Raw genomic sequence first — 22,529 nt, forward strand, 5'->3', positions numbered from 1 at the left:
GCCCAATCTCAGGTGCGTGCCGCCTCAAAACATCGAAAAGAGCAACAGTTGTATCCCGTGATGTTCCCGATGTTAGTCGCATCTTATAGAAGTAGGTTAAAATCTACTATGATTCTAGTAGTAAAATCTAGTTAAAATCAATTACGTAGGTCGTTAGTTTCTTAGGAAAGTTTATTCAAAGCAACAAAAACTCAGTGGTACAAAGTTGGCAATAGCGTGCACAACAATCATTAAAATGATGTCACTGCGGTGTGAGTGGTACAACTATCGGCGTGCGGAGGATTTCCCATTGGGGGGGGGGGGGGGGGCAAGTTCAACCGCCACGCCCCCCTTTCTCTTCCACACCCTCTCCCACTGATGCCCTAACGATCAGAACGTAGCGTAAAGACGAGGATTAGTAGGGGCGCCCCAATCCCTATAAGCACGCCTATTGCTATGGGGACGACTACAAATTTTATAAAATACATGTTTTTATCGTAATTCATCGGTATCTTGGAAGGAGCGCTTTGCAAGAACAGACACAGCTCACAAAATTTACAGATTAGATTTTCCTGCAGAATCGCAAGCTTGTATTATTCGGCGATTTAAATTTTCTTCAGCTCTTAATTTCGGGAAAATATTCGTCAAAATTCAAGACCTTGTAACAAAACTGCATTTCTGCATTGTACGTTGAACGTATTTTTCTCTCCTTTGTGCAGCAATATATGATCGAATGCTGAAAACGTTATCTAACGTGCACCCCATTCGGACGCTGCATATAAAGAACTGTGTGTAAATGGGCCAGATTTACACTATATTTCAAGGCACTCGACGTTCCATTCCTACAAAAAACAATGTCGAATACGTTGACGTATGTGTTTCATAGTAATTCATCCTAATTAATTTGTTATTAGTTGTCTCTTTACCGTGATGTCATTCATGTCCCGTTTTTGCACAAGTAGAATCAAATTTAGGGCTAGAAATATAGTGCAACTTCGTTTAAGCTATGTTCATTTATTATGTGTATGTTCATTATACTTTTGTAGTGACTCTCAGATGGCGGCACGTTGAACGACTCGTCAAACATGACAGTGCCTTGACCAAAGTACTCATATGCAGCAGTACGCAGCAAAATGACGTTAAATGAAGCCACATTTATAACGCGGGAAGGTTCAATTTATTCATAGCTCAGTGTATCTTGCCCTTTCTTAGCCACTAGTTGACACAACTAGAAAAAATAACGTGTGTACACAACTGTGTACAAAGCGACTCAAATGAGCAGAAACTTTCGCTCTCTCTCTCTCCCTTTGCGGTGTACGCGTGTTTAATAGACAATTCCGGTTGGCAGCCAGACTCTGCCTACTCCTAGAAATACTTTTAAAAAGATTTCCCGTAGTAGGTCACGCTTCCTTTGGCGCTGCCCGACTACAATATGTATCAAAGAACAAGAGAAACTGGGTGTGCAGCAGTAAGGCAAAACAATCAAAATGTAAAACTCACTTCATATGTCGTATGACGTTCTCGTAAGAGGCCTCTCGATGATAGCTCACACCAACGACTGTGTAATATGGACGGCTAGTGTTCATTCGTCCTAGGATCTTATTCTCCACCGCCTGCGGTACAATGTTCATCGATTATCGTCATTTACGGGCTCGTCACTTGATGGAAATAATAATAATAATAATAATAATAATAATAATAATAATAATAATAATAATAACAATAATAATAATAATAATCAATAAATCATTTTTAACACGAAAGTGTTTTATGCCGGGGTCCACCAAGAATTCAGTGACGTATTTCCGTCACGGAAATGACGTCAAAAAATATACACAATCAGATGTCAAAGAAAAAAAGGCACCGTCAATGGGCATCGAACCCACGACCGCTCGGTCCGCAACAACAGATGCCGGGCACGCTATCCACTGCGCCACGGTCACATACTCCGGAGGCTTTACGAACGCGCCTTTTATATCTACCATTCTCCCGGTCGGCTGGGTGGTGTTGACCTCTGGGAGTGGTAAGGTAAAGCAATTCGTCATTGCTGTGGCCTCCGCGACCACCTGCAACGCGTTTACGCGTCCGTCCCATTCGGCGCGTTTTCAATAGAAGTTGAATTTTGTCAATGCCTTAACACACCACGAGGTGGCGACCTTTGCCCAAGCGTCGTAAAAGCGTCGGCCTCGCTCAGCATCACGCTAATACAAACCAAAAATAGCTCTGCGACGCGCGCCTGCCTCACCTGGCTGTAACACCGCGTTCCGTGCTCACGCGTTCGCCCCGAGAAAAATCGCGGCCGGGCTACCGGGGCTAGAGTGTACTAGAATATTCTAGTACACTCTACCGGGCGGCACGACGCGCTTTGCATTTCCCTCTAGTCCGGCCGTGGTGTTCAATCACATTTTAACATGCCGCAGGATGGCGACCAAGTTCTGCGTCCAATATGCGACGCTCTTCTGGCTATCACACCTCGTTCTCTGATTACGCTTTCACCGTTAACTACTACAGCTACCACAAGGGTTTGTTTAATCATTTAACATGGACGTTAGTCGTCGGGATGGAGATGTACCACCAATCATCAAAGTGGGTGCATACACGTTAAACGGCGCCATTAGCTGCCAGACATCAATATACATTGTGCAAACTCTCTTATATCAATGTACAGTAAGCATTCAGTTACTTCTGTAAGGGGACGCTTTACTTTCGTGTTATTCCGATTCCTATGACGGAGGGATCAACCGTGTTTTTTTAACGTGCCCAGGAACAACCATGAGGTCTTTGTGCAGGCACACGCAAAAAAAACAATAAAAATAAACAATACAATACAGACAGTCATCAGAAATAAAAAGAGCAAGAACACGTAGACAAAGAGAAATGAACACAAAAGGGGAGGAGTAAAATAAGACAACATGAGAAATATTGAAGGGGAATAGAAAATTAGATTGCATATATACAACTATGCGGAAAGACGGAGAAGGGAAGACTTTGTACATTGTGCCATACTATGTTAAAACAGTGCAAAGCTCGGATAAAAACAATGATAGTGGGCTATGAAAAACGTCAAGATCAAGAAAATTAACATTATAGAGACTTTGTATTCTGTGAACGGTAGAGTGTTGGAAGAAGCAGGCGGGTACGTGAAACGGTCTGTTCTCTCTGGTTAACTTACGCGGAATTCGAAAATTAACCCAATTGAGAAGTACAGGGCAGGATATGATACCGTGGACTAGCTTGTAAAGAAATAAGAGATCAGAACGATTTCGTCGGCAGTGAAGTGATGGCAGTAGTGATGCAGAACTATCGGTAAATTTACTACCGATAGCATCGATAGTTTTTTTTTTCAAACTATCGATTGTGTAGACAAACTATCGATAGTACTACTATCGACAAACTATCGATAGTGCAATCAGTAGTACCATCGGTAATATTACTAGCGATATTGCTGCCACGCGTTTTTCTTGCTTTGTTTGATGTATTCGGGTTTCACCCAGAAAGACTGTTGGCAACGTTTGACGCATACCGCGCCGTAATATTTGAGAAGCTTCACGATTGTTTGAGATCATTCTGTTAAGATCACGCGCCGGACGCGAATAGTCAAGTTTATGCGAGAGCTTACGCGAGTACCAGCGATAATGCTGGAAAGTTCGATGACTGACGTATAAAAGACGACGTGTTCCACCGATGATCAGATTACTCGACGGCTGACGACTGTTCTCGCCGCTATGAGTGCGCAGCATGTATCGCTTGTGTATTGAGTTTTGATTTTCTGGGCACGAGTTCGCCCAAATAAAGAGCTCCGTATTTCCCACTCTTGCTGCAGCATTCTTCACCGTCACAACCACGTGACAATACTATCAATAGTGGTGTGAATGATGATGCTGTGGCTGGCTGGCCATATTGCCAAAATATTTTCGATAGCCTACAATCAGCTTCGATTAATTTAGGAGTATGTTTTGGCGAAAGAGATAAATTATTTCCGTATTGAAAATGGCGGCATATGTCGATCAATAAATTCACATCCAAAAGCAACCACTTAATCCTTACAAATTAAAACCTAATTCTTGATATTTTTTTTTAATTTTGAAATCACAAAATGCAATGTAAGTTTGAAGCCGCGCTGTTCCACCACATGTAACGACTTCCTTTCCGCTACAGATGAACAGTTTGACTTTGTGATCATGTGCAAGCAAAGAACTAGGGTAAAGAACACAAGTTTGTAAACTTTCTTGCCCTTCATCCTGCTCCTCAGGCTCCACTATGTATCACGCGCGCGGGTAACCAAGTTTATTCTGCAATGAGTTCGTGCTGTTGATTTTATACTATCGATAGTACCATCGAATTTTTTACTATCGATAGCGCTATCGATAGTATTTTTTACCATCGGTAGTTCGATAGTGACTCAGCTATCGATAGTATCGATAGTACCATCGATAGTTCTGCATCACTAGATAGCAGTGATAATGATTCAGCAGTATTTGAATGAGATCCAGAGTCATTTTTAGCAAAGCGATGGTTATATATGCTGAGGAATGTTTTCTGGACTCGTTCAATGGTGTTACCGCTGAATTGAGCAATGCCATTCCATATCACGGACACATACTCAAGTTGTGGAACACATATTTCCATGTACAATTTGTGTAGGGCCCTGGGAGACCTGAATTCTCGAGATATTCTACAAACACATCCGAGAGAACGAAGGCCCCGCATAGCAGCACACTTAACGTGAGAAGAAAAGTTTAACGCACTGTCAACAACAACACCAAGATCGCTGATTTCATAAACCTTGCATAACGACACAGAATTGACAGAGTATTGAAATGACACGCTAGATGTTTTGCGAGTGATAGACATGAATTTTGTCTTTGAGGTATTCAGAGAAAGGTTATTGCCCTTGCACCATTCGGAAAAAGAACACAAATCTGACTGCAGCAAGCGACAGTCGTTAAGTGAATGAATTTCCTTAAATATCCTGATGTCATCGGCATACAAGAGGAAAGAAGAATTACGAATGGCAGAAGAAACATCATTAACGTAAATTAAAATTAGGAGTGGGCCTAATACCGACCCCTGAGGGACCCCACTAGTCACATTATACAAAGAAGAGGTTTGGCCATTTACGGCAACATAACAAGATCTATTGAGCAGATAGCTGTGCAAGAGATTCACAATCGACAAGTCAACATCAAAGTGTGCAAGTTTAACCATAATCAGTGAGTGGCTGACTACGTCAAAAGCCTTGCTCAGGTCACAGTACATTAGGTCAACCTGTCCTCTCTGAGAAATAGGTGTGGAGATCTGCGTCATAAAATTAGCAAGATTTGTGGTAGTTGAGCGGCCAGCAAGAAAACCATGTTGATTTGGAATCAATGAGTTTTTCACACTAAAAGACAATATTTTGTGAAGAGCCAGTTCGAAGATATTTGATGTGGCACATAGTAGGGAAATCGGGCGATAATTAAAAACATCTGTTTTAGAGCCCGCGACTTAAATACTGGGAAAACACGAGCAGTTTTCCACATGCTAGGAAATGTGGAAATGTCCAGGCAGTTATTAAATATTGTAGTCAGTACTGGGACAAATATAATACCATAAGTTTTTAGTATGGCGGAGGGGATGCCATCTGGGCCACATGATAAGGATGGTTTTAAGCGCTTAATGCATTCGCTGATAAGATTTTCATCCAGCGACAAAGCACTGGATGAGCTAACTGCCTTGGGCTGTTGACTGATATCAGTGCTAGAGTCTGAGGCCTTATAAACGGATGAGAAATGCGTCACAAAACAGTCAGCGACGGCATGCACTTCTACCCCACTTGAGTCCAGTAGTCTGAATGACTCTCCGCTTTTGCTAGACCGTTTACGTACATACTTCCAAAACTCAGCCGGCCTGTCAGAGGCGCTTTTTTCTAAGAACTCAATGTACGAACTATGATCCCGTTTATATAGGCGTTTAGAGATAGTTCGAAAAAAGCCGAAGTCTTCCTCCCACTCGCTGGATGGAGAACCTTTAGATTTCCTGTGTGCGTGATCTTTATGCTTCAGTGCACTGATAAGTTCAGATGAGAACCAGTGGGGATATTTACGTTCTTTAGGTGTATACTGGGGAATAAAATTAGTAATAATAAACAAATAATAATAATAATAATAATAATAATAATAATAATAATAATAATAATAATAAATAACGGAAAATCACATGTTCCCTTATGCATTCATCTAAGACGACTAGAAGGCGAAAGCCATCATCTTTTCCTTCTCAGTCGGTGCATTGATTTTGCGCCGCCACCATCCGAATGCTTTCAGCACCTATCGTGGTTTTACACTGCCTCCGTGATCGGCCCACCTTTGACCGAGCTAAGATGTTCTGTGATGACGTCAAATGTGTGACGTTACGCCACAGAGACATCATGATGACGTCGTAATGACAGCACAGATTTTGCGATTGACGTCCTGATGACGTAACATGGTGACATCATCACATGGTGACACCTTGCGTCAGTCATGTTGCCCCCGACGCCGCAGGACGCCGACGGTCAGTTTTCACGTTTGATGAGGCGTCTAAGGCTTTCACCTTAATAGTTCTCACATCTTCACATATGACGCTTACAATAAGGCCCTGCCCCGGAGAGTCCAGCCCTTGCGGAACGCAATGAAATCGGTTCGCGCAGTAAAGGGCAAATCAGATATCATTCAGGGAAGCCTTCGTTTTGCAATGGACATTAGTACAACGATGACGGGGATGACGATGCCGTAACTAATGCGCTGAAAGAGCAATATGCTGGGGCGTGTTTGTAATGGATATGAAATGGATATTTGACATCAACTTTCGTAGCACATAAAAGGACAAGGACACACCGATGGACGAGGACTCAATGGTTGCACACAATGGCGACCCCTCCTTTTGTGTTTTTTGTTTTCAATAAATCAGTTGCAAGATGCGCTTCGTAGTTGATGAGCTTGTCTTGCATCTTATAAAGCTAAGCTTTGCGTGTGTCACTGATTCGTCCGTGGGCGCTGAAAGCGTTGTACAGGAAAGCCAACTTACATAATGGAACTCTTCGCGTGTCTGCGCATACCACAGAACAATGGGGCACAACATACGCATCGTAGAACACTACAATTTACATTCGCAGTTGTATCGATATGAACAATGGTAACTGCTACGCCACACTACCCAGACAAGCGGTATACATCTGTATTGCATCACGCGTGTCACGCAATGCATTCCCGGGCGTCACCATGGGTAGGTCGCGGGTGCAGCGCTCGGCGGAAGAAAAGGCTGGCGTACGCCGACGTAAGCTCGAGCGCGATAGTGCCCATATTTCAATTACGATAGGTCTCTAGTCATGCTAGTTCATGCTAGATCGCTACTCGTTGAAACTTGAGACGCAACAGCGTACCTGCATTGATCTCACGTTTGCAAGCAGTTTGTGTCAGGTTACGATACCAGAGCTTCTGATCGTCTACCACAGCGATCGCGAGGCAATACTGTGCTAGCGTAGAATAGTCCGTGAAAGTGTGAGCGTGTGCGTGTAATCAACGGCTACATAATCTAAAATGAAGCCTATGCAACTTATTGAAATTTGTCTTCAGCCAACTTCAATGTTTAGGAAAGAAATCCTAAACAAGCAATCAAATCATATATGCATCGCATCGGGTCGCGCAACATTTCTTGGGTTTTTTGCGTGGTCATTGATTTTGGACTGATTCACTTTGCGTGGGACAGAGGTTCGCGTTCAGCCATCTTTCTTTAAGAAACTGGCTTTGAATATTTTCTTTTAAACCTTGCAGCGCTGTTTGTTGTATTGCAATGCTATAAGCATGTGAACTGTGCGATGTCGGTGCATGTTAAAGAACACGAGATGGTCTAAGTTATCTGGAGGCCTCCACTACCGCGTCTCTTACAGCGCGAGTAGCGTTAGAACGTTAAACAGTAAAACAATGAGTCATACCTGGAGGAACGACAGAAATGCGATGACTTCATCCTCCACGCTTGCTGTCGTATACACCCGAAGTGCGCCAAAGTGGCTCACTCCGCGGTTCCACAGCTTCAGGATGCCGGATGTGACGTTGGCTGACGTCACGTCAACTTTGCGAACGTCCATGCTGATTAAGAAACACACCAGAGAATATTGCAGGTCAAGCTCACGGGTCTGAATTAACACAGTAATTATCGAATTGCCAAAATTGTTAGTTCTCTGTTGGTAACGGAAAGAATTTTTTTCTCGTATTATTCAGTTATTCTTTCACACTTCCAAAATCATCACGCATGCCGCGAGAAGACGCTTGGTAAAGGTACGTGCACACTGGCAGAAAGCATGCCGTGGCGGCGTCCTGCCCGTCGGCGTCCCCGCTCGGCAAGCAGCGGCACGCTGTCCACATTGCCGGCGCCGCGAGAGTACCGCGGCTAACCGAGGCAATTCGCAATGCCCACGAACTATAGGTGGCGCGCCGTGCTTTTCAAGATGGCGCCAGGAGGAGGGTCAACCCGTTTGTTCGCATAGGAACATAGTACGTGCGGACGTACGGCCCGTGCCGCTTTCACCGGATGAAGTCAAGAGCCGTGCTGAATTGGATATGAGACTAAACTACTTTCCCAAACCATTAAAAGTGCTCAGTACTCACCACCTAATTATTTGCTGTGGTGTGAAAGGTTATATTTCAGCTCCCTTACCGTGCATAACGATGCTTTGCGAAATCCTGTGCGTGCCACATAAAACTGCATGAACTAAAATTTACGTATGAGCAGAACGGCACTCCGAGGTAGTACGTACCGAGCCAACGTTTATAGATACGTTTTACCGAGTCTGCCTTACGGATTTGCCGCAGTAGTAGGCCGCCAGCGAGTAGCGTCATCGCTGCTGCACGGGACCGCACGTTTAACGTGGTGATGATTTGCAAACATAATACGCCGTCGTCATTACTTGTGCAGTCGGGAACGCGGAGTTACGTCTTCAACGGGACACAAGCATTTAACTTCCCATTCAGTAGCGCTGGTGTCAGAGCCATGCTGAGACTCTAACCGTGTGCAATTCACTTCACTCGCATGTTGTAGGCTCGATCAGCACGATCGAAATACGAATATCGAAAAGAATGCGCACATATCCTTTTCGCAACGTCGAAGAAGTTAGCCGAGAGGCGTGGATTGTGGCTGTGACTGCACGTTCCAACGCTCTAACCATTTCGCTTCTCTGGTCGAGCTCGAGCGTGTTGGCGGCATGCGGCGCTCCGTGATATCCACAATAATTGATACATGCAATGCACAAGAGGAACTATGCTTTTATTTTGATCTCGCTCAAGGATATTATACATTAAATACAATCAAAGTGACTTACGAGCGTGAAAGAACATTAACGCACGAGGGGACGTGAAGTGCAACTCGCTCCTCGTGAGTTAGCAGCTGATCGTTCACCGTCGCTGTCACCCTCGGTGCCTTCACAGTCTTCTACGTCCAGTGAAAAATCCTCGTCGTCAAGATGGTTTCTTTCAACATCACTGCTGAAAGCAATCTGAAGAATTTCCTCCGCCGAACAACTTCGATTACTCCGCTTTACAATTACAGAGACGTCTGGGCACTGACAACATTTCGCTCTCAGATCGGTCAACGAGCAAATCGCTTGCAGTGTGCTGCCACCTATCAACAAACGTACAAAAACAAACGGCGCAGCGCTGGCTATGAAATCAACACGCTGGCGAAGGACGGCGTGGAAAGCGTTCGCTCCACGAAAGGCGTGGAGCAGACGCGTCCTCGAATGATTGAAACGTCGCTCGCACGATTAGTAACAGCGCTTTGCTGACAAAGGATAGAGGCATATTTTAATGTATCGACAACTTGAGATCGCTCAGTTTTACAAGAGCACATCGCGAGCCGGCGCGACCTCCCGCGTACAGTGTTATGGGATTCATGCACTACAAGAAACACTGACCAATGCTATATACAAGTAAAACAGGGTGAGCTTCAACTGAATATGTCAGACGATAACATTTAACTAACCTACGTGGCTACAGAAAGCCTCGCGAAGCTGATAGTATGCGTACGCTGTGGGCTAGCATTGAAAGCGCGAGTCGCCGCGTATTTTCACGAAAACTTCGCGCCTCGCAAGAACGAATCAGATTTCTCGTGAGGGCCCGGTTTGTTCACTGATTCAGAGAACATGCAAAGTCGTAGTGTTCCTTCCTTGCCAACGCGTTAACACTGAGGTTAGCACAGCCGAACAAGGGAGCGACTGCGCAGTGCTGCCATTTTGTCGTCTACTAACCCTCCTCGAGAGGACGCTCCTGAATTCCGCTTGGCGGCGCGACAGTCTATGGGCATTGCGAATAGTGGACAAGTCGAGGCGCGCGCGCCCGCCGGCTCGCTGCCGGCTCGCGGCTTCTCCACGACAGACGGAGAGAGGTGGCGCGGTTGAGGAGACAATACCCGTGTGAGGGGAAAGAGGGGGAAAAGCAGGCGCACATTGGTGATTAGCTTGCGAGGCAGCCAGTGGCTGCGGCAAAAATAGTTGAGGGAGCGATTCGGTCGGCGGCAGAGAAGCGTTGATGCTTTACGGGAGAAAGAGAGGAAAGCGACTTCTTGTGAGTGGTGCGCGCGAACACTGGCGGCGCGCGCGGGAAAGGGCCGCTAAAGTCCCTGAAACTTGGTAAAGTAGCGACATACGTGCATAAAAGCGCGCCTCCTCTCTTTTCTCCATCCTTTGCCCTCTCAGAGGTTGACGCTGCGTCGGCATTGGCCACCTGCCGTCATGTGGGACAGCGCACAGTGTTCGTTTGTTTACAGTCGCTCGCGGCTGCCATCTTTGCTCTCGAAGTGCGGGCTTGCTGGTTCTCAGCGCACGTGTCTATGGATACGCACTTTCCATTCCGCGTGCGTTGTGCTCTGAGATACCTTGCACACAAGACCGACGTCGCGGTTGGTTGCCATGGGCTTCTGCTGCGCTTTCGGATGCCGAAACAAATAACGTGAAGGCAAAAACCGTCCGGGAAGCGCAACAAGTAGCGAAGGAAGGCTTGGTTACACCGAATCGGAAGATAGAACTTTCGGCCGACGTTTTCGACGCGACTATGCCAGGTAAGTTGCTATCCTCTCACTGTAAGTACTCGTTGAGGTTCGCGCAAATCGCTGCGTGCTATAACGCCGTAGACACGTCTCAGTTAATTGTGCAGTACGTCGCTATTCCTCACACGTTTTATTGCTACTTCTGCGGGGTCTGTACTCAGTGTTCTTTTATTTCAAGAATATATGGTTAGGTTTTCTGCTTGACGTGATGCGCCTACTGGTTTGAGTTTGCGGTATTGGTTAGTGCGCCTAGCATGGCACGCTGACTGACGATCGAAAATGTGATTGCGAAACTTCAGAGATTCGGCGCAGTTCTTTTGAAGAAACAAAGCTGCAGTGTGAAAACTCACATTAGGAGTGGTACTCTCTGTTTCTTTTTGTTGCGTGCTCGGTTGTTTTTGTTTTTTTTTTCCTGGAGCAAATAGCTTTCTCTGGCTCTTGTGCTTCGACAGATCCGCCGGTAGACTTGCGATAGAAGGTAGGAAGGCAAAGCGTGCGTGCCCAACCGAGTCGCAGGGTGCCTTCATCGTTTAGGAACCTCACGTACGCGTGTTATTTAGCGCGAAGGTTTACGTGCCATTTCGTGTGGAGGTTTATATCCGCGAGTGGCTTTCCGCCGCGGTGGAGCAGAGGTTATGGTGCTCGGTTGCTGACCCGAAGGTCGCGACCGACCGCGGCGGTCACATTTTGATGGAGGCGAATAGCTTGAGGCCAATGTGCCGTGAGATGTCAATGCTCGTTAAAGAACATCAGATGGTCAAAATTTCCCGAGCCCTCCGCTACGGCGTCTCTCATAATCATATCGTGGTATTGGGACGTAAAACCCCAGATTATATTATTATCCGCGAGTGGAGCTCTCGCGAAGGAAACGTTTACGGTGGCAGCTGGCTAGTTTATTCTTTCGCCTGCTCGTTCATTGAGCAGCGAGTATAGTTCGTATGTCAAGTACGTCTACGAGGCGCACTTGCGCACTATGGTTGTTGCGTCTAATCTCTTAACGAATCAAACAACGCTGTCTGAATGTATCGCCTGGAAATGATGTACGCCTTCTGGCGCATTCTTCTTTCAATGGAGCTCCGAGCCGCTGCTTGCACTGACATTCATTCGCTAAATAAATAATAGTGGCCACTCTTTAACTAGCATATTACCGCCAACACCCATTGCCCATGTGTTTCTTGAACTCTAAAAACTGTCCGTACCATTTGTGGAGTCTTCTTGTCCCTCACCAACAATCGTCCTCTGGCTAGTTTGCGCTTCCTTTCTTGAAAACTCGGCGCTCGCCGCTTTCCTATCAAGGTGCTGTTTAATAACACGCACGCCATTCGTGACCTGGAAGTACGGCGCGCCCGGCGATAATGCAAGGAAAGACACTCGAGATTGATGGTTATTGTTTCGGGACAGGAATACGCCTCATAGCACGGAGAGATTTGCTGAAAAAGAAAAAAAAAAACAAGCGAGCCAAATGCTGGATATCGTTTTGTGGGAAAGAGATGCCTCAAATACGCCCCCTTTTGTACTGCAGTGTACAGTGCTACATAATACAGGCACGTATAACGGCGTTAACTATAGTTACCCAACCGATACTTCGGAACGGCTGCCTCTAGTGCGTACTGGCATCCTCAGTACGTCATTGGTATGCGCGGCGAATTCGCCTCGCGAGGACGACGTGTTCAATATGTACAAGTCTCAGAAGGCTTCATGTAGAGCGGGACATCAACCTTCAACAATACACATGTCTTTACAAACGTGTCCTAACATCTCCTAAACAACATATAATAATAAAAAAAAGAATACCAACAGCTAGACCGCTAGTGCGAATGCTTAAAGCGCGCCGCCTGGCAAGCGCGCGCTCTCTTTGCGAAGCGTCGTCTGCTACGCGGGAGCAAGGTAGGTGGCGCCATGCTCGTAAAGAGAGTGCGAAGGAGAGGAGAACGAGGAGGAACGCGAGCGGAGGAGGAAAGTGTCGTTACTTTACGAAGTTTACGAAGGGCCGCGCCGCCAGTGTGTTCTTACCTTAAACGAGAAAACGCGCAGAAATATAATGCGGGTGGCGTCGCCACCTTGAAATTCCCGCACCTAACGCCGCGACGCCATAGATATCAAAGGAGTCTATTACGTCTCAAGGAGTCCCTATTCAGTAAAAACCAAGCATATTGTCCTGTGAGGGAGGCACAGACTTCAGAAACCAAGTTTCAGGATATTTCCTTGAGACAATATCGCCAAAATACGAAAAATCCGCTTTGAAATTCGTGAAGCCACGTGCGGCGATATCGGCAGGAAATATAAAAATGAAACTTTGACGTTAATTTTGTCTTCTAGTGACAAACCTATGGTTGTGAAATTAATGACATTAGAGTTATCAGAGTACAATTTATCAATCTAAGCCGATTGCTTGTTTCACTTTAGTTACCGTTTAAACACCGGAATATCGTGAACAAAAATTACTAATTGCTACTTTATTAGATATCAGGGAAAAGATTCAATGGCTTTTTTTCCCCGCATCCCAGTTCTAAATTTAACATCACGGCGTGTGAGGTCTGGGGCGCCCCGTATTTTTGAAGGGAAGCTGTAGTGAAACTGTTAACTAATCGCTGTGCAACTGAACTTGATGCTCACAACAGTGTTCATTTTGTGATATAAATGGCGTGGTGTATAGGAGCCCCTGTGTTTGTGGTGGAAACTTAAGTACCATGCAAGATAAGGTTTGTGTCTGTAGACTGCAAGAGTCACCAGCAATGCCGAAGGGCTAACGCCAAATCAAGCAGGTGCGCAGCACGGTCACATGCAAGAGGGCATTGTATTGTCACGCGGTTGTGACACAGGAGGGTGGCAGTCGGACTGTTAAATGCGGAACTCTTAACTGGGAGGACTTGTGCCCAGGAAATTATGTGCTATAGCCGTTAAAAGGAAAGGCGAAAAGCGGCAAGCATATGCAATGGTATAGTGCGCGCCATCCATCACCACCAGTGACTGGCGCACACATCCGGTTTGGCAGCACTGCGCAATCCCTCTATAGTGCGATATTTTCGCTTCCGTTATATTGTTGATACTTAAAATGAAAAAAAAAATAAGATAGAATAATATCTAATAATATCTACACCAGTGTTGCCGATACACAGTGCCTCCACTGCTCATGTTCACGCCAGTGATAACTGGAAGGTGCGCACTTTACCATTGCTAATGCTTGCCGCTGTTCGCGTTTCATTTGATGCCGATAGTACATTCATTGTGCAAGCGAATAACACAACACCCACAATGCAACGATAGCTGCGAGTACGGTGGGCGATTGTCGATTAATCTGATGGTCGACAGCACACGTTGCCTTTTATACATGTGTGATCGAAAATTGCCGCGTCTCACATGTGTGAATTGCCGCATCTCACATGTGTGATTTTCGATCACATGTGTGATCGAAAATTGCCTATCTCCAGAATAAACTCGACTGCTCGCATCGTGCGCGCGACCTCATCAGAATAGGCTAGAACTATCGCGAAGTTTCCCAAACATTCCCATGCAGCCTGCGCCGAGCCACTGTAAACTCTAAAAAAAAGGAGGATGTAAAAAGGGTGTTTTTCTCTCAGAACAATCATTGCCATCTCGCTAACTTGCGTTTTGTTCTCGTGAAAAGTCGGCTCTCGCCACCTTCCTGTCAAAAATGCAGTGTCACACCCTTACGCACATACCGTTTATGACAGAAGTGCCGCTCGAGCGGTGATAAAGCAAGGATGACGCGAGGTAGACGACGATTACCGTTGTGTCGCAAATACACACATTTGTTACTCGCCCCTTTCTCACAGCCTAAGAGTTTTTATTTGGAGGGTGGTGGGGAATGATTAGGGCTCCGTGTTTTCGGTGTTTATATTTCTTGAAAATCGGCGGGTGTTTATCGGAGTTGATATTTTTGGCGGATGTTCGGCGTTTATCGGAGTTAATTTCTCGTAAATCCACAATTCTCCGAAATTCGGAGCCTCGCGTTACACTCAAACCCCCCAAATGCTTTATCATATCAGTTCATGTCTGAATAATAAAACATGAAAACACACGAAGCACATTTGATTTTTCCTAGAAGGTTTGAATGTACAAAAAATATATGCACAAGCGAAATACTTTAACACAAAACACCTTTATTTGTGCTTATAACAACCTTAGCCCAAAGCTTATTGCAAAACACGCAAGCATACTTTGCTAGGTTGCTGTCTGTGACCGAAGCGCGCTCCTGTCGATTGACGACTCTCAGCTTTCGAAATGCCCTTTCAACGTTAGCGCTAGGAACAGGAAGCGCCAGAAGACGCAGTGCGCAGCGAGAAAGCACTGGCCACTGGACATTGTGAAGTCTCCAAAGCGACAGGGGTTCAACAATGTTACATATTTCAGAGCACTGATAGTTCGCATAAACACCAGGAGCCGGCTCATGTCGTCAGTTTCAAGAAGCACTAATTGAAAAATAGGCGCATAGGTTTGGAACGCGCGGGGCAGCTCATGCTTCACATTTGAATTCACAATTTGGACACAGTGCCAAAACGATTCTTTGCTGTACTGGAGATGATCGCACAGGTTCCTCTCAGATGTCTGTCTCCCCTTTTCGGCGACACCAGCGTAGTATGTGAATGTCTGCGACACTCGTTAAGTGGTCATTCTCGTTAAGGAGGTCGAACAGACTTGTGATCTCTGATGCGAAGGCCTCGGTTGGATCACGCCATTGACTGATCAGTGCGTGCAAACTAACCCCCAGTATGGGATAAACTTGGTGTGCCAGGGTACTCTCTGCCTCAAGATCCTAAATGATTGAGAGCACGGCACAAGAATTGGTCTTCACCATAGGCGTGCGCAGGGTTCCCCATTAGGGGGGGGGGGGCAAAGGTTCGTCGCAGCGCCCTCCCCCTACTAAGTCAATGTATGGGGCAGATTTCGCGCCCCCCCCCCTTCTTAGGTGACTAGAAGGGTCAATGTACGGGGCAGATTTGGCGCCCCCCATCTCAAGTGATTAGAGGGGGGGGGCTGCCGCCCCCCCTCTGCGCACGCCTATGGTCTTCACAATCCTCATCTTAACGAGCAAGTCGTGTACAGCTTGAGGCGATGAAATAAGACTCTTGAGCTTCTTATCCTTCGTTCCCTTGGCTTCCCAAGAGAGACAAAATGGTTCGCCAGTAGTCCAAAATATATTCTAGAGCTTCATAAAAATAGATCCACCTCGACGGAGATACGGTTTTCAGCGACTTCAAGAACTTGCCCATGGCCAAGCACACAAGACCAAACTTATGGCGCAGCTCCCGCGACGACTTCGACAGGGCAGGAGTGCACAACAAAATCTCGAACCGCGTTAAACGGGCTCGTCCTGATTCCATCTTCCAGAGCGTTGCTGAGTAGGTGGCACGGATCTTTGAAGTGAAGCGCCTTGAATTCGGAGTTGTAGAGTTGCAAGTTCTTGTGGAGCTTCTGCATGTAGGAAGCTGAGTCGGAGCACAATGCAGCTAAGTCGCCTAATACAGCTAAGCGCGGTAAACATTAAATCGGTCAAACTAGAAGATGTGTCAGTGAGCGCTTAGAACTTGCCCTTTCGATAAAGAACGAATCCAGTATAATAAAAAGTTGGGCGAGTTGATGTTGGTCCAGGTCACATTGGCCCCTGAAATAGGACTTTTTCGGATAAAACCGAAAACGCGGAGCCCCAGGAATGATACGGTCCAATCACATAACACAGAAATAGGCACCCATGACATGATGGTGCTTAACGGGGGAATGATGCTGTTGAATGCTGAATGCAACTAAAACTACGACGCATCGGCAAGGGGTTCCGGAAATTTACGAAGTGTCGAATACAGAATGCAGTGTTTTGTCAAGTGAGTTCGCACAGGATTCGGTTTTTGGTTAATTTTTTTCCTGGGGACTTTTTTTCCTAGAGAGCAGTGCCAGCGGGGACGTTTCTTCCGGGGACGTTTATTCAGGGAACGTATCTTCCGGGGACGTATATTCCGGGGACGTTTTTTCCTACACCCATCGGCAAGACCTTCGGTGTCAGAGTAGCACAATGTGGCCCAGCTTTGGAGATATTCAGCGAATCTACTATGGTATCCAGCGGGGCTATACTTAGGGAAATGCAGCACTTGCATCCACCCGCAGTTTGCACACTCACTGCACGTCGAACGAGACTCCGACCCCCGTGAGCTGCATGCTTTGGCCAAGGTCCAGGAACCGCTCGAGGCTGGCGTCGTGGGCCCTGTTCAACGTGTTGCGGCCGTCGCGGTACAGCGAGTCGTAGAAGATGGCGTCGCACACGCCGTCCGCCGGCAGAATGTCGGAGGGGCCGAACGTGTTGCTCACGGTGCACATCACGGGGACTCTCTTGTTCATCGGCAAAGGCCCGACTGCGTCAAGTGGTGTACAGTCACGGAGAATTGAAGTACGAAGTTTCTAAAAGCTTCTTTAGTTTTGATCCCCTTCTTAATCCTTATAACGCATATCTTGCAGTACAAGAAAACATACTGTTACTTTTATGTCATACTAATTACGGAAAATGGCTTGCTCCTTTTGCGCACTTAAAATTTGGAACAGTCTCGTATATGCCATTAAATTTCCATCTACTTTGCACTAGTTTAAATACCAACTAAACAATTATTGCCTGTGTGAGTAACATTATGTAATGTTTCTTTGCTAATTTGTCGCTGTGTAACTTAGCTTTGATTGTGTATCTACCTTGCTACTTTGGTTTTTATATGCGTCTTCACTTAGTTGCTTGCTTTTTTTTACCAATCCATTTTGTAGGCTCTTGAGTGCTTGGCTTTTCATTTGACGCAAGAAGAAAAAAACCAACTACTGAAACTTTTTGTGTCAGTGCCCCTTCATTTCAGAGGCCTTGGTAGAGAGCTGAGGGGTGTGTACACACTAAACGTGATATCGTAAGAGTACCTTCTTCCGTGACCGTTACGTATTCGTCCGGTGGTGGCTGGAATGTTGGCACGCGCGGGATGTGGCCCCCTTCTGTCGTCGGCTGGGCAGCGGGCACGAGCGCCGGCTTCCATAGCCTAGAAGGTGCCCTGTCTGCGAGGAGTGATGGGAGATGGAGGGGTAGTTGCGCATAGCACAGTACATCCAATACGAATCCGTAAGAATTCGCTATATAGATGGCTTTACCGGCTCCTACTGTATCACATTGTGGCTGTATAAGCCCAGGTTTTGGCAAATCGCGTCCGTAAAGAAATGACGCGTGGAACAACAATTTTCGGTTCCCCTTGCCGCTCGCACATAGCCCCAACGTCATTACCGATGCCTATTTCACGAGTGACGCGATACTCGGTGGCGGCACTTTCCACCAATCGTTATGCCCCATTGTTTCGTAACGTTCAGAGCGTGCTCGCGCTACTACTGCAGCTGCCCTTAGGACTTCCCATCGTACGGACGCGTGTCGTTTGTTCGGAGGAAGAACAGCGGAAAATAACAGTGCGCCACATGCACAAATGTTCGAATGGGCGCGAAAGCGTCGTGAAGGCGCTGCCGAAGAACGTGCAACCACAGTCGCTGGCTTCGCTAGCTTTCGTCTTCGAAGCGGTAGATTTTTTTTCGGCAAAGCCCACCCGTATTGGGAGCTCGCTCAGAAAAGTTCTGTTTTGCTTTGTTTGTACGCTTTGTGGGTAGGGGGCAAGGTGCAGGCGAAGCCTGAAGAGCGAACACCTTTACTGGCGACGCCGCGGGCCCTGACTGCCCACCTTTCTGCTGACCGCGAGCACGCCAAGCCCGAGTGCGCTCTTGATTGTTATCTCCCTGGCAGGCGCCTGCGCCCCCACAATATTCCCTACCCGTCCGAAAAGCGGGAGGGAGGGGAAGCACAACACGGGGGTGGATTTGGTGGTCCGCTCTCGGCAGCGATGGATGCCGTGTCCGTTGACAAGGGAGTATCCTTCGCCACGACGGGGAACACACTGCCGACGCGTGCACACGGAGCATCCCGTCGCTCACTCCACTTGGTGGCGGCTTCTTCGGCGTCGTACTTGTCCTCGCTGACGAGCCTTGGTTCTCAACGGTGTTGCGCCTCGGCGTGCGTAGTTCGTGCTTCAGAGGCCTCTCGGGATCTCTATCATACCACCCGTCATCGTCGAGCCGCCTGGACACCACAAGCTCTCTTCGATCGCCCGCGCACCACGTCCGGTGCCTTCTAGCAGGTCTGGATGCGGCAGCCCTGGATGAATCCTGGTTCTCATGGAGTATGAAGTTGAAACGATGGCTATCAGTGTCTTCACTCTTTCCAGTGCAATTGCTTTCCTTGATGTGAAATTCCTTCAGTCGGGCCACTTCTGACAACACCTCCGCCCTTCTCCTCACCTCCTGCCCCTCCTCCTCCTTAATTCCATCCTTTTCCTCGATGTGTTCATTCGGGTCACGTTCCACATGTGCGGCTATCTCGCCGATGATGCTTTCATCTCGCACAGTCCCGTGTTCTTTGTCCTCGTTGCCGTCAGCTGCTCCCTCCTACTTTTTAGCACCGTCTTAACCTCCTCCCAGGCCTGCTGTTCCCAGCTCTGAGACTCACCGGTCTCTTCCTGAGCGATATCCTCGTCCACTTCCGCATATTTCAATCACGTTCTCCACGCTCTCGTCATCACCGCACTCCTCGTTGTTTTCTGGTGCTGTCTCAGTAGCGCCGTTCGCAATCATGACGTCCTCCTCAACAGTATAGGCAATATCAGTCTCGGCAGGCCTAGAATCCCACTCAGCAGAGGTGTTACGGTTTTCGTCCTCCGCCCTCTGGTCGTCGCCAGGCGCCGGCGTGTGGTGCTGGCCCGTCGGCCGCTACCTGCTGGTCGGGACTGCTCTGGCCTCGAGGAAAGCAATGGTCGTGGCGTCGAGCCGTTTCAGTATCTCGAGTAGTCGTGCCCACTCGGGACCCATCGGTCTTGCGGGGAATCAGGCCGGTTGCCATTGTCAGAGGAGCGGCAGCTAGTGCACCGGTGGCTTCTGGTGGACCTGAGGTGGTGCTGGTGCCGTGCGTGGATCACGGCGGACTGAGCAGTGACCACGGGTAATGACCGCGTGCTGTGGCCCTGACCAGAGCACGTCCGACTGCTGGCTAGGGATGCAGATGGGGTTTTGGGTGAGCATGGTCGAGCCCCAAAGCTTATAGCTGACCTCCCATGCCTGCCTCGCTATGTTTTTCCGCTAATAGAGTAACGTTACTAACGCGTTTGCAATTCGACTCTTGCTGCGTAGCGCATGGATGAAGTCTGCGATCGGGACAAATTTGTTTTTGCCAATGCATACATTATGTTCAGTGCCCCCACAGATCTCCTGGATTGCGGTGAGCAGGCGGGAATATTAATATTATTATTCACGAAGAATTCGCATATTTGTTGGTACTAGAGTGTAGGAAGGGCTTTTGGCCCCTGCGATCGGCGAAGGTATTTATGAGTGCCATTATACCAATAAGCGCGAACAAGCATCCGCATAAAAAAGGACACAAACTCACCTGGCCGAGTAAGTCCGTACATTACGACGCCCAGGGCAAACACACCAAGCACCATGCAGCTGCCGAGCAAGTACAAGAGCCAAGTAGGATCTCTGTGAACATGACGGAGCGGAGAGTGCTTGACTGATACTAAAGATGAACTTTAAGAAGCACACTTTATTCTGTTTAATCTCATCTGTTAACCTTTCCAGTTAAACTGGAGCGTTGTGCCACTGAGATCAGGTCACCACGAACACCAGACGTTTCTATATCTCCAATTGAATATCACAGTTCTTGATCGATACTATATGCCTGATAATTTGAATTATGTCTTGTCTCGTTTAGGAAAAGCGTGGGTAGTTTGCTTTCACGTAATTTGGGTACTGGGCCAGATACTCAATTTCAAGTAATGTTACGTATTTCATACGTTGCATAAAGAAAGCTCACTTGGATTCATAGATCAATTTTTGATTGGTTGATTTGGAATTTGATAGCATCACTGCCTCAGGAGCAGGTTAACGGGACGTGCAGTCTCAGCGCAAAAAGTTTAGCACAAGTGGCCTATGGCCGGAGCCGAAAAATTACGACACGCTGTGCTGTTGCTCACGAGTACGCCTATTCGCAATGCCCATAGACTGTCGCGCCGCCAAGCGGAATTCAGGAGCGTCCTCTCGAGGAGGGTTAGTAGACGACAAAATGGCAGCACTACGCAGTCGCTCCCTTGTTCGGCTGTGCTAGCCTCAGTGTTAACGCGTTGGCAAGAAAGGAACAGTACGACTTTGCATGTTCCCTGCATCAGTGAACAAACCGGGCCCTGCGTGACACGAGAAATCTGATTCGTTCTTGCGAGACGCGAAGTTTCTGTGAAAATACGTGGCAATTCTCGCGCTTTCAATGCTAGCCCACAGCGTACACATACTATCAGCTTCGCGAGGCTTTCTGTAGCCACGTAGGTTAGTTAAATGTTATCGTCTGACACATTCAGTTGAAGCTCACCCTGTTTTACTTGCTATAGCATTGGTCAGTGTTTGTTGTAGTGCATGAGTCCCATAACACTGTACGCAGGAGGCCGCGCGGGCTCGCGATGTGCTCTTGTATAACTGAGCGATCTCAAGTTGGCGATACATTAAAATAGGGCCTCTATACTTTGTCAGCAAAGCGCTGTTACGAATCGTGCGAGCGACGTTTCAATCATTCGAGGACGCGTCTGCTCCCACGCCTTTCGTGGAGCGAACGCTTTCCACGCCGTCCTTCGCCAGTGTGTTGGGTTTCATAGCCACCGCTGCGCCGCTTGTTTTTGTACGTTTGTTGATAGGTGGCAGCACACTGCAAGCGATTTGCTTGTTGACCGGTGTGAGAGCAAAACATAGCAAAATGTTCTCCGCGCCCAGACGTCTCTCTAATTGTAAACGTGGTGACGCGGAGTGGTCGAAGCCGTTCGGCGGAAGAAATTCTTCAGATTGCTTTCAGCAGTGATGTTGAAAGAAACCATCTTGACGACGAGGATTTTTCACTGGACGTAGAAGACATTGAAAGCACCGAGAGTGACAGCGACGATGAACCATCAGCTGCTAACTCACGAGGAGCGAGTTGCACTTCACGTCCCCTCGTGCGTTAATGTTCTTTCACACTCGTAAGTCACTTTGATTGTATTTAATGTATAATATCCTTGAGCGAGATCAAAATAAAAGCATAGTTCCTCTTGTGCATTGCGTGTATCACAATTATTGTGGATATTGAGCGCCGCATGCCGCCAACACGCTCGAGCTCGACTAGCGAAGCGAAATGGTTAGAGCGATGGAACGTGCAGTCACGGCCACAGTCCACGCCTCTCGGCTAACTTCTTCGACGCTGCGAAAAGCATACATGTGCATTCTTTTCGATATTCATGTTTCAATCGTGCTGATCGAACCTGCCACATGCGAGTGAAGTGAATTGCACAAGGCTAGAGTCTCAGCATGGCTGTGACACAAGCTACTGAATGGGATGTTAAATGCTTGTGTTCCGTTGAAGACGTAACTCCGCGTTCCGGACTGCGCAAGTAATGACGACGACG

General features: G+C 47.3%; 1 protein-coding gene across 1 annotated transcript in view; it reads right to left on the bottom strand.

Annotated features, from left to right (window-relative positions):
* LOC119373827 (uncharacterized) overlaps nt 1-22,529 on the bottom strand; it is a 29,066-nt gene that overhangs the window by 5,311 nt on the left and 1,226 nt on the right. The window contains exons 2-6 of the mRNA XM_049411032.1: nt 20,495-20,586; nt 17,944-18,075; nt 17,171-17,402; nt 7,934-8,087; nt 1,480-1,592 (exon numbers count right to left, since the gene is read on the bottom strand). Coding sequence (XP_049266989.1) covers nt 1,480-1,592; nt 7,934-8,087; nt 17,171-17,402; nt 17,944-18,075; nt 20,495-20,549 — 686 coding nt within the window. The 5' untranslated portion in view covers nt 20,550-20,586. The remainder of the gene's footprint in view (nt 1-1,479; nt 1,593-7,933; nt 8,088-17,170; nt 17,403-17,943; nt 18,076-20,494; nt 20,587-22,529) is intronic.

This window comes from Rhipicephalus sanguineus, chromosome 11 (assembly GCF_013339695.2).
Source record: "Rhipicephalus sanguineus isolate Rsan-2018 chromosome 11, BIME_Rsan_1.4, whole genome shotgun sequence".
Classification (NCBI taxonomy): Eukaryota; Metazoa; Arthropoda; class Arachnida; order Ixodida; family Ixodidae; genus Rhipicephalus; species Rhipicephalus sanguineus.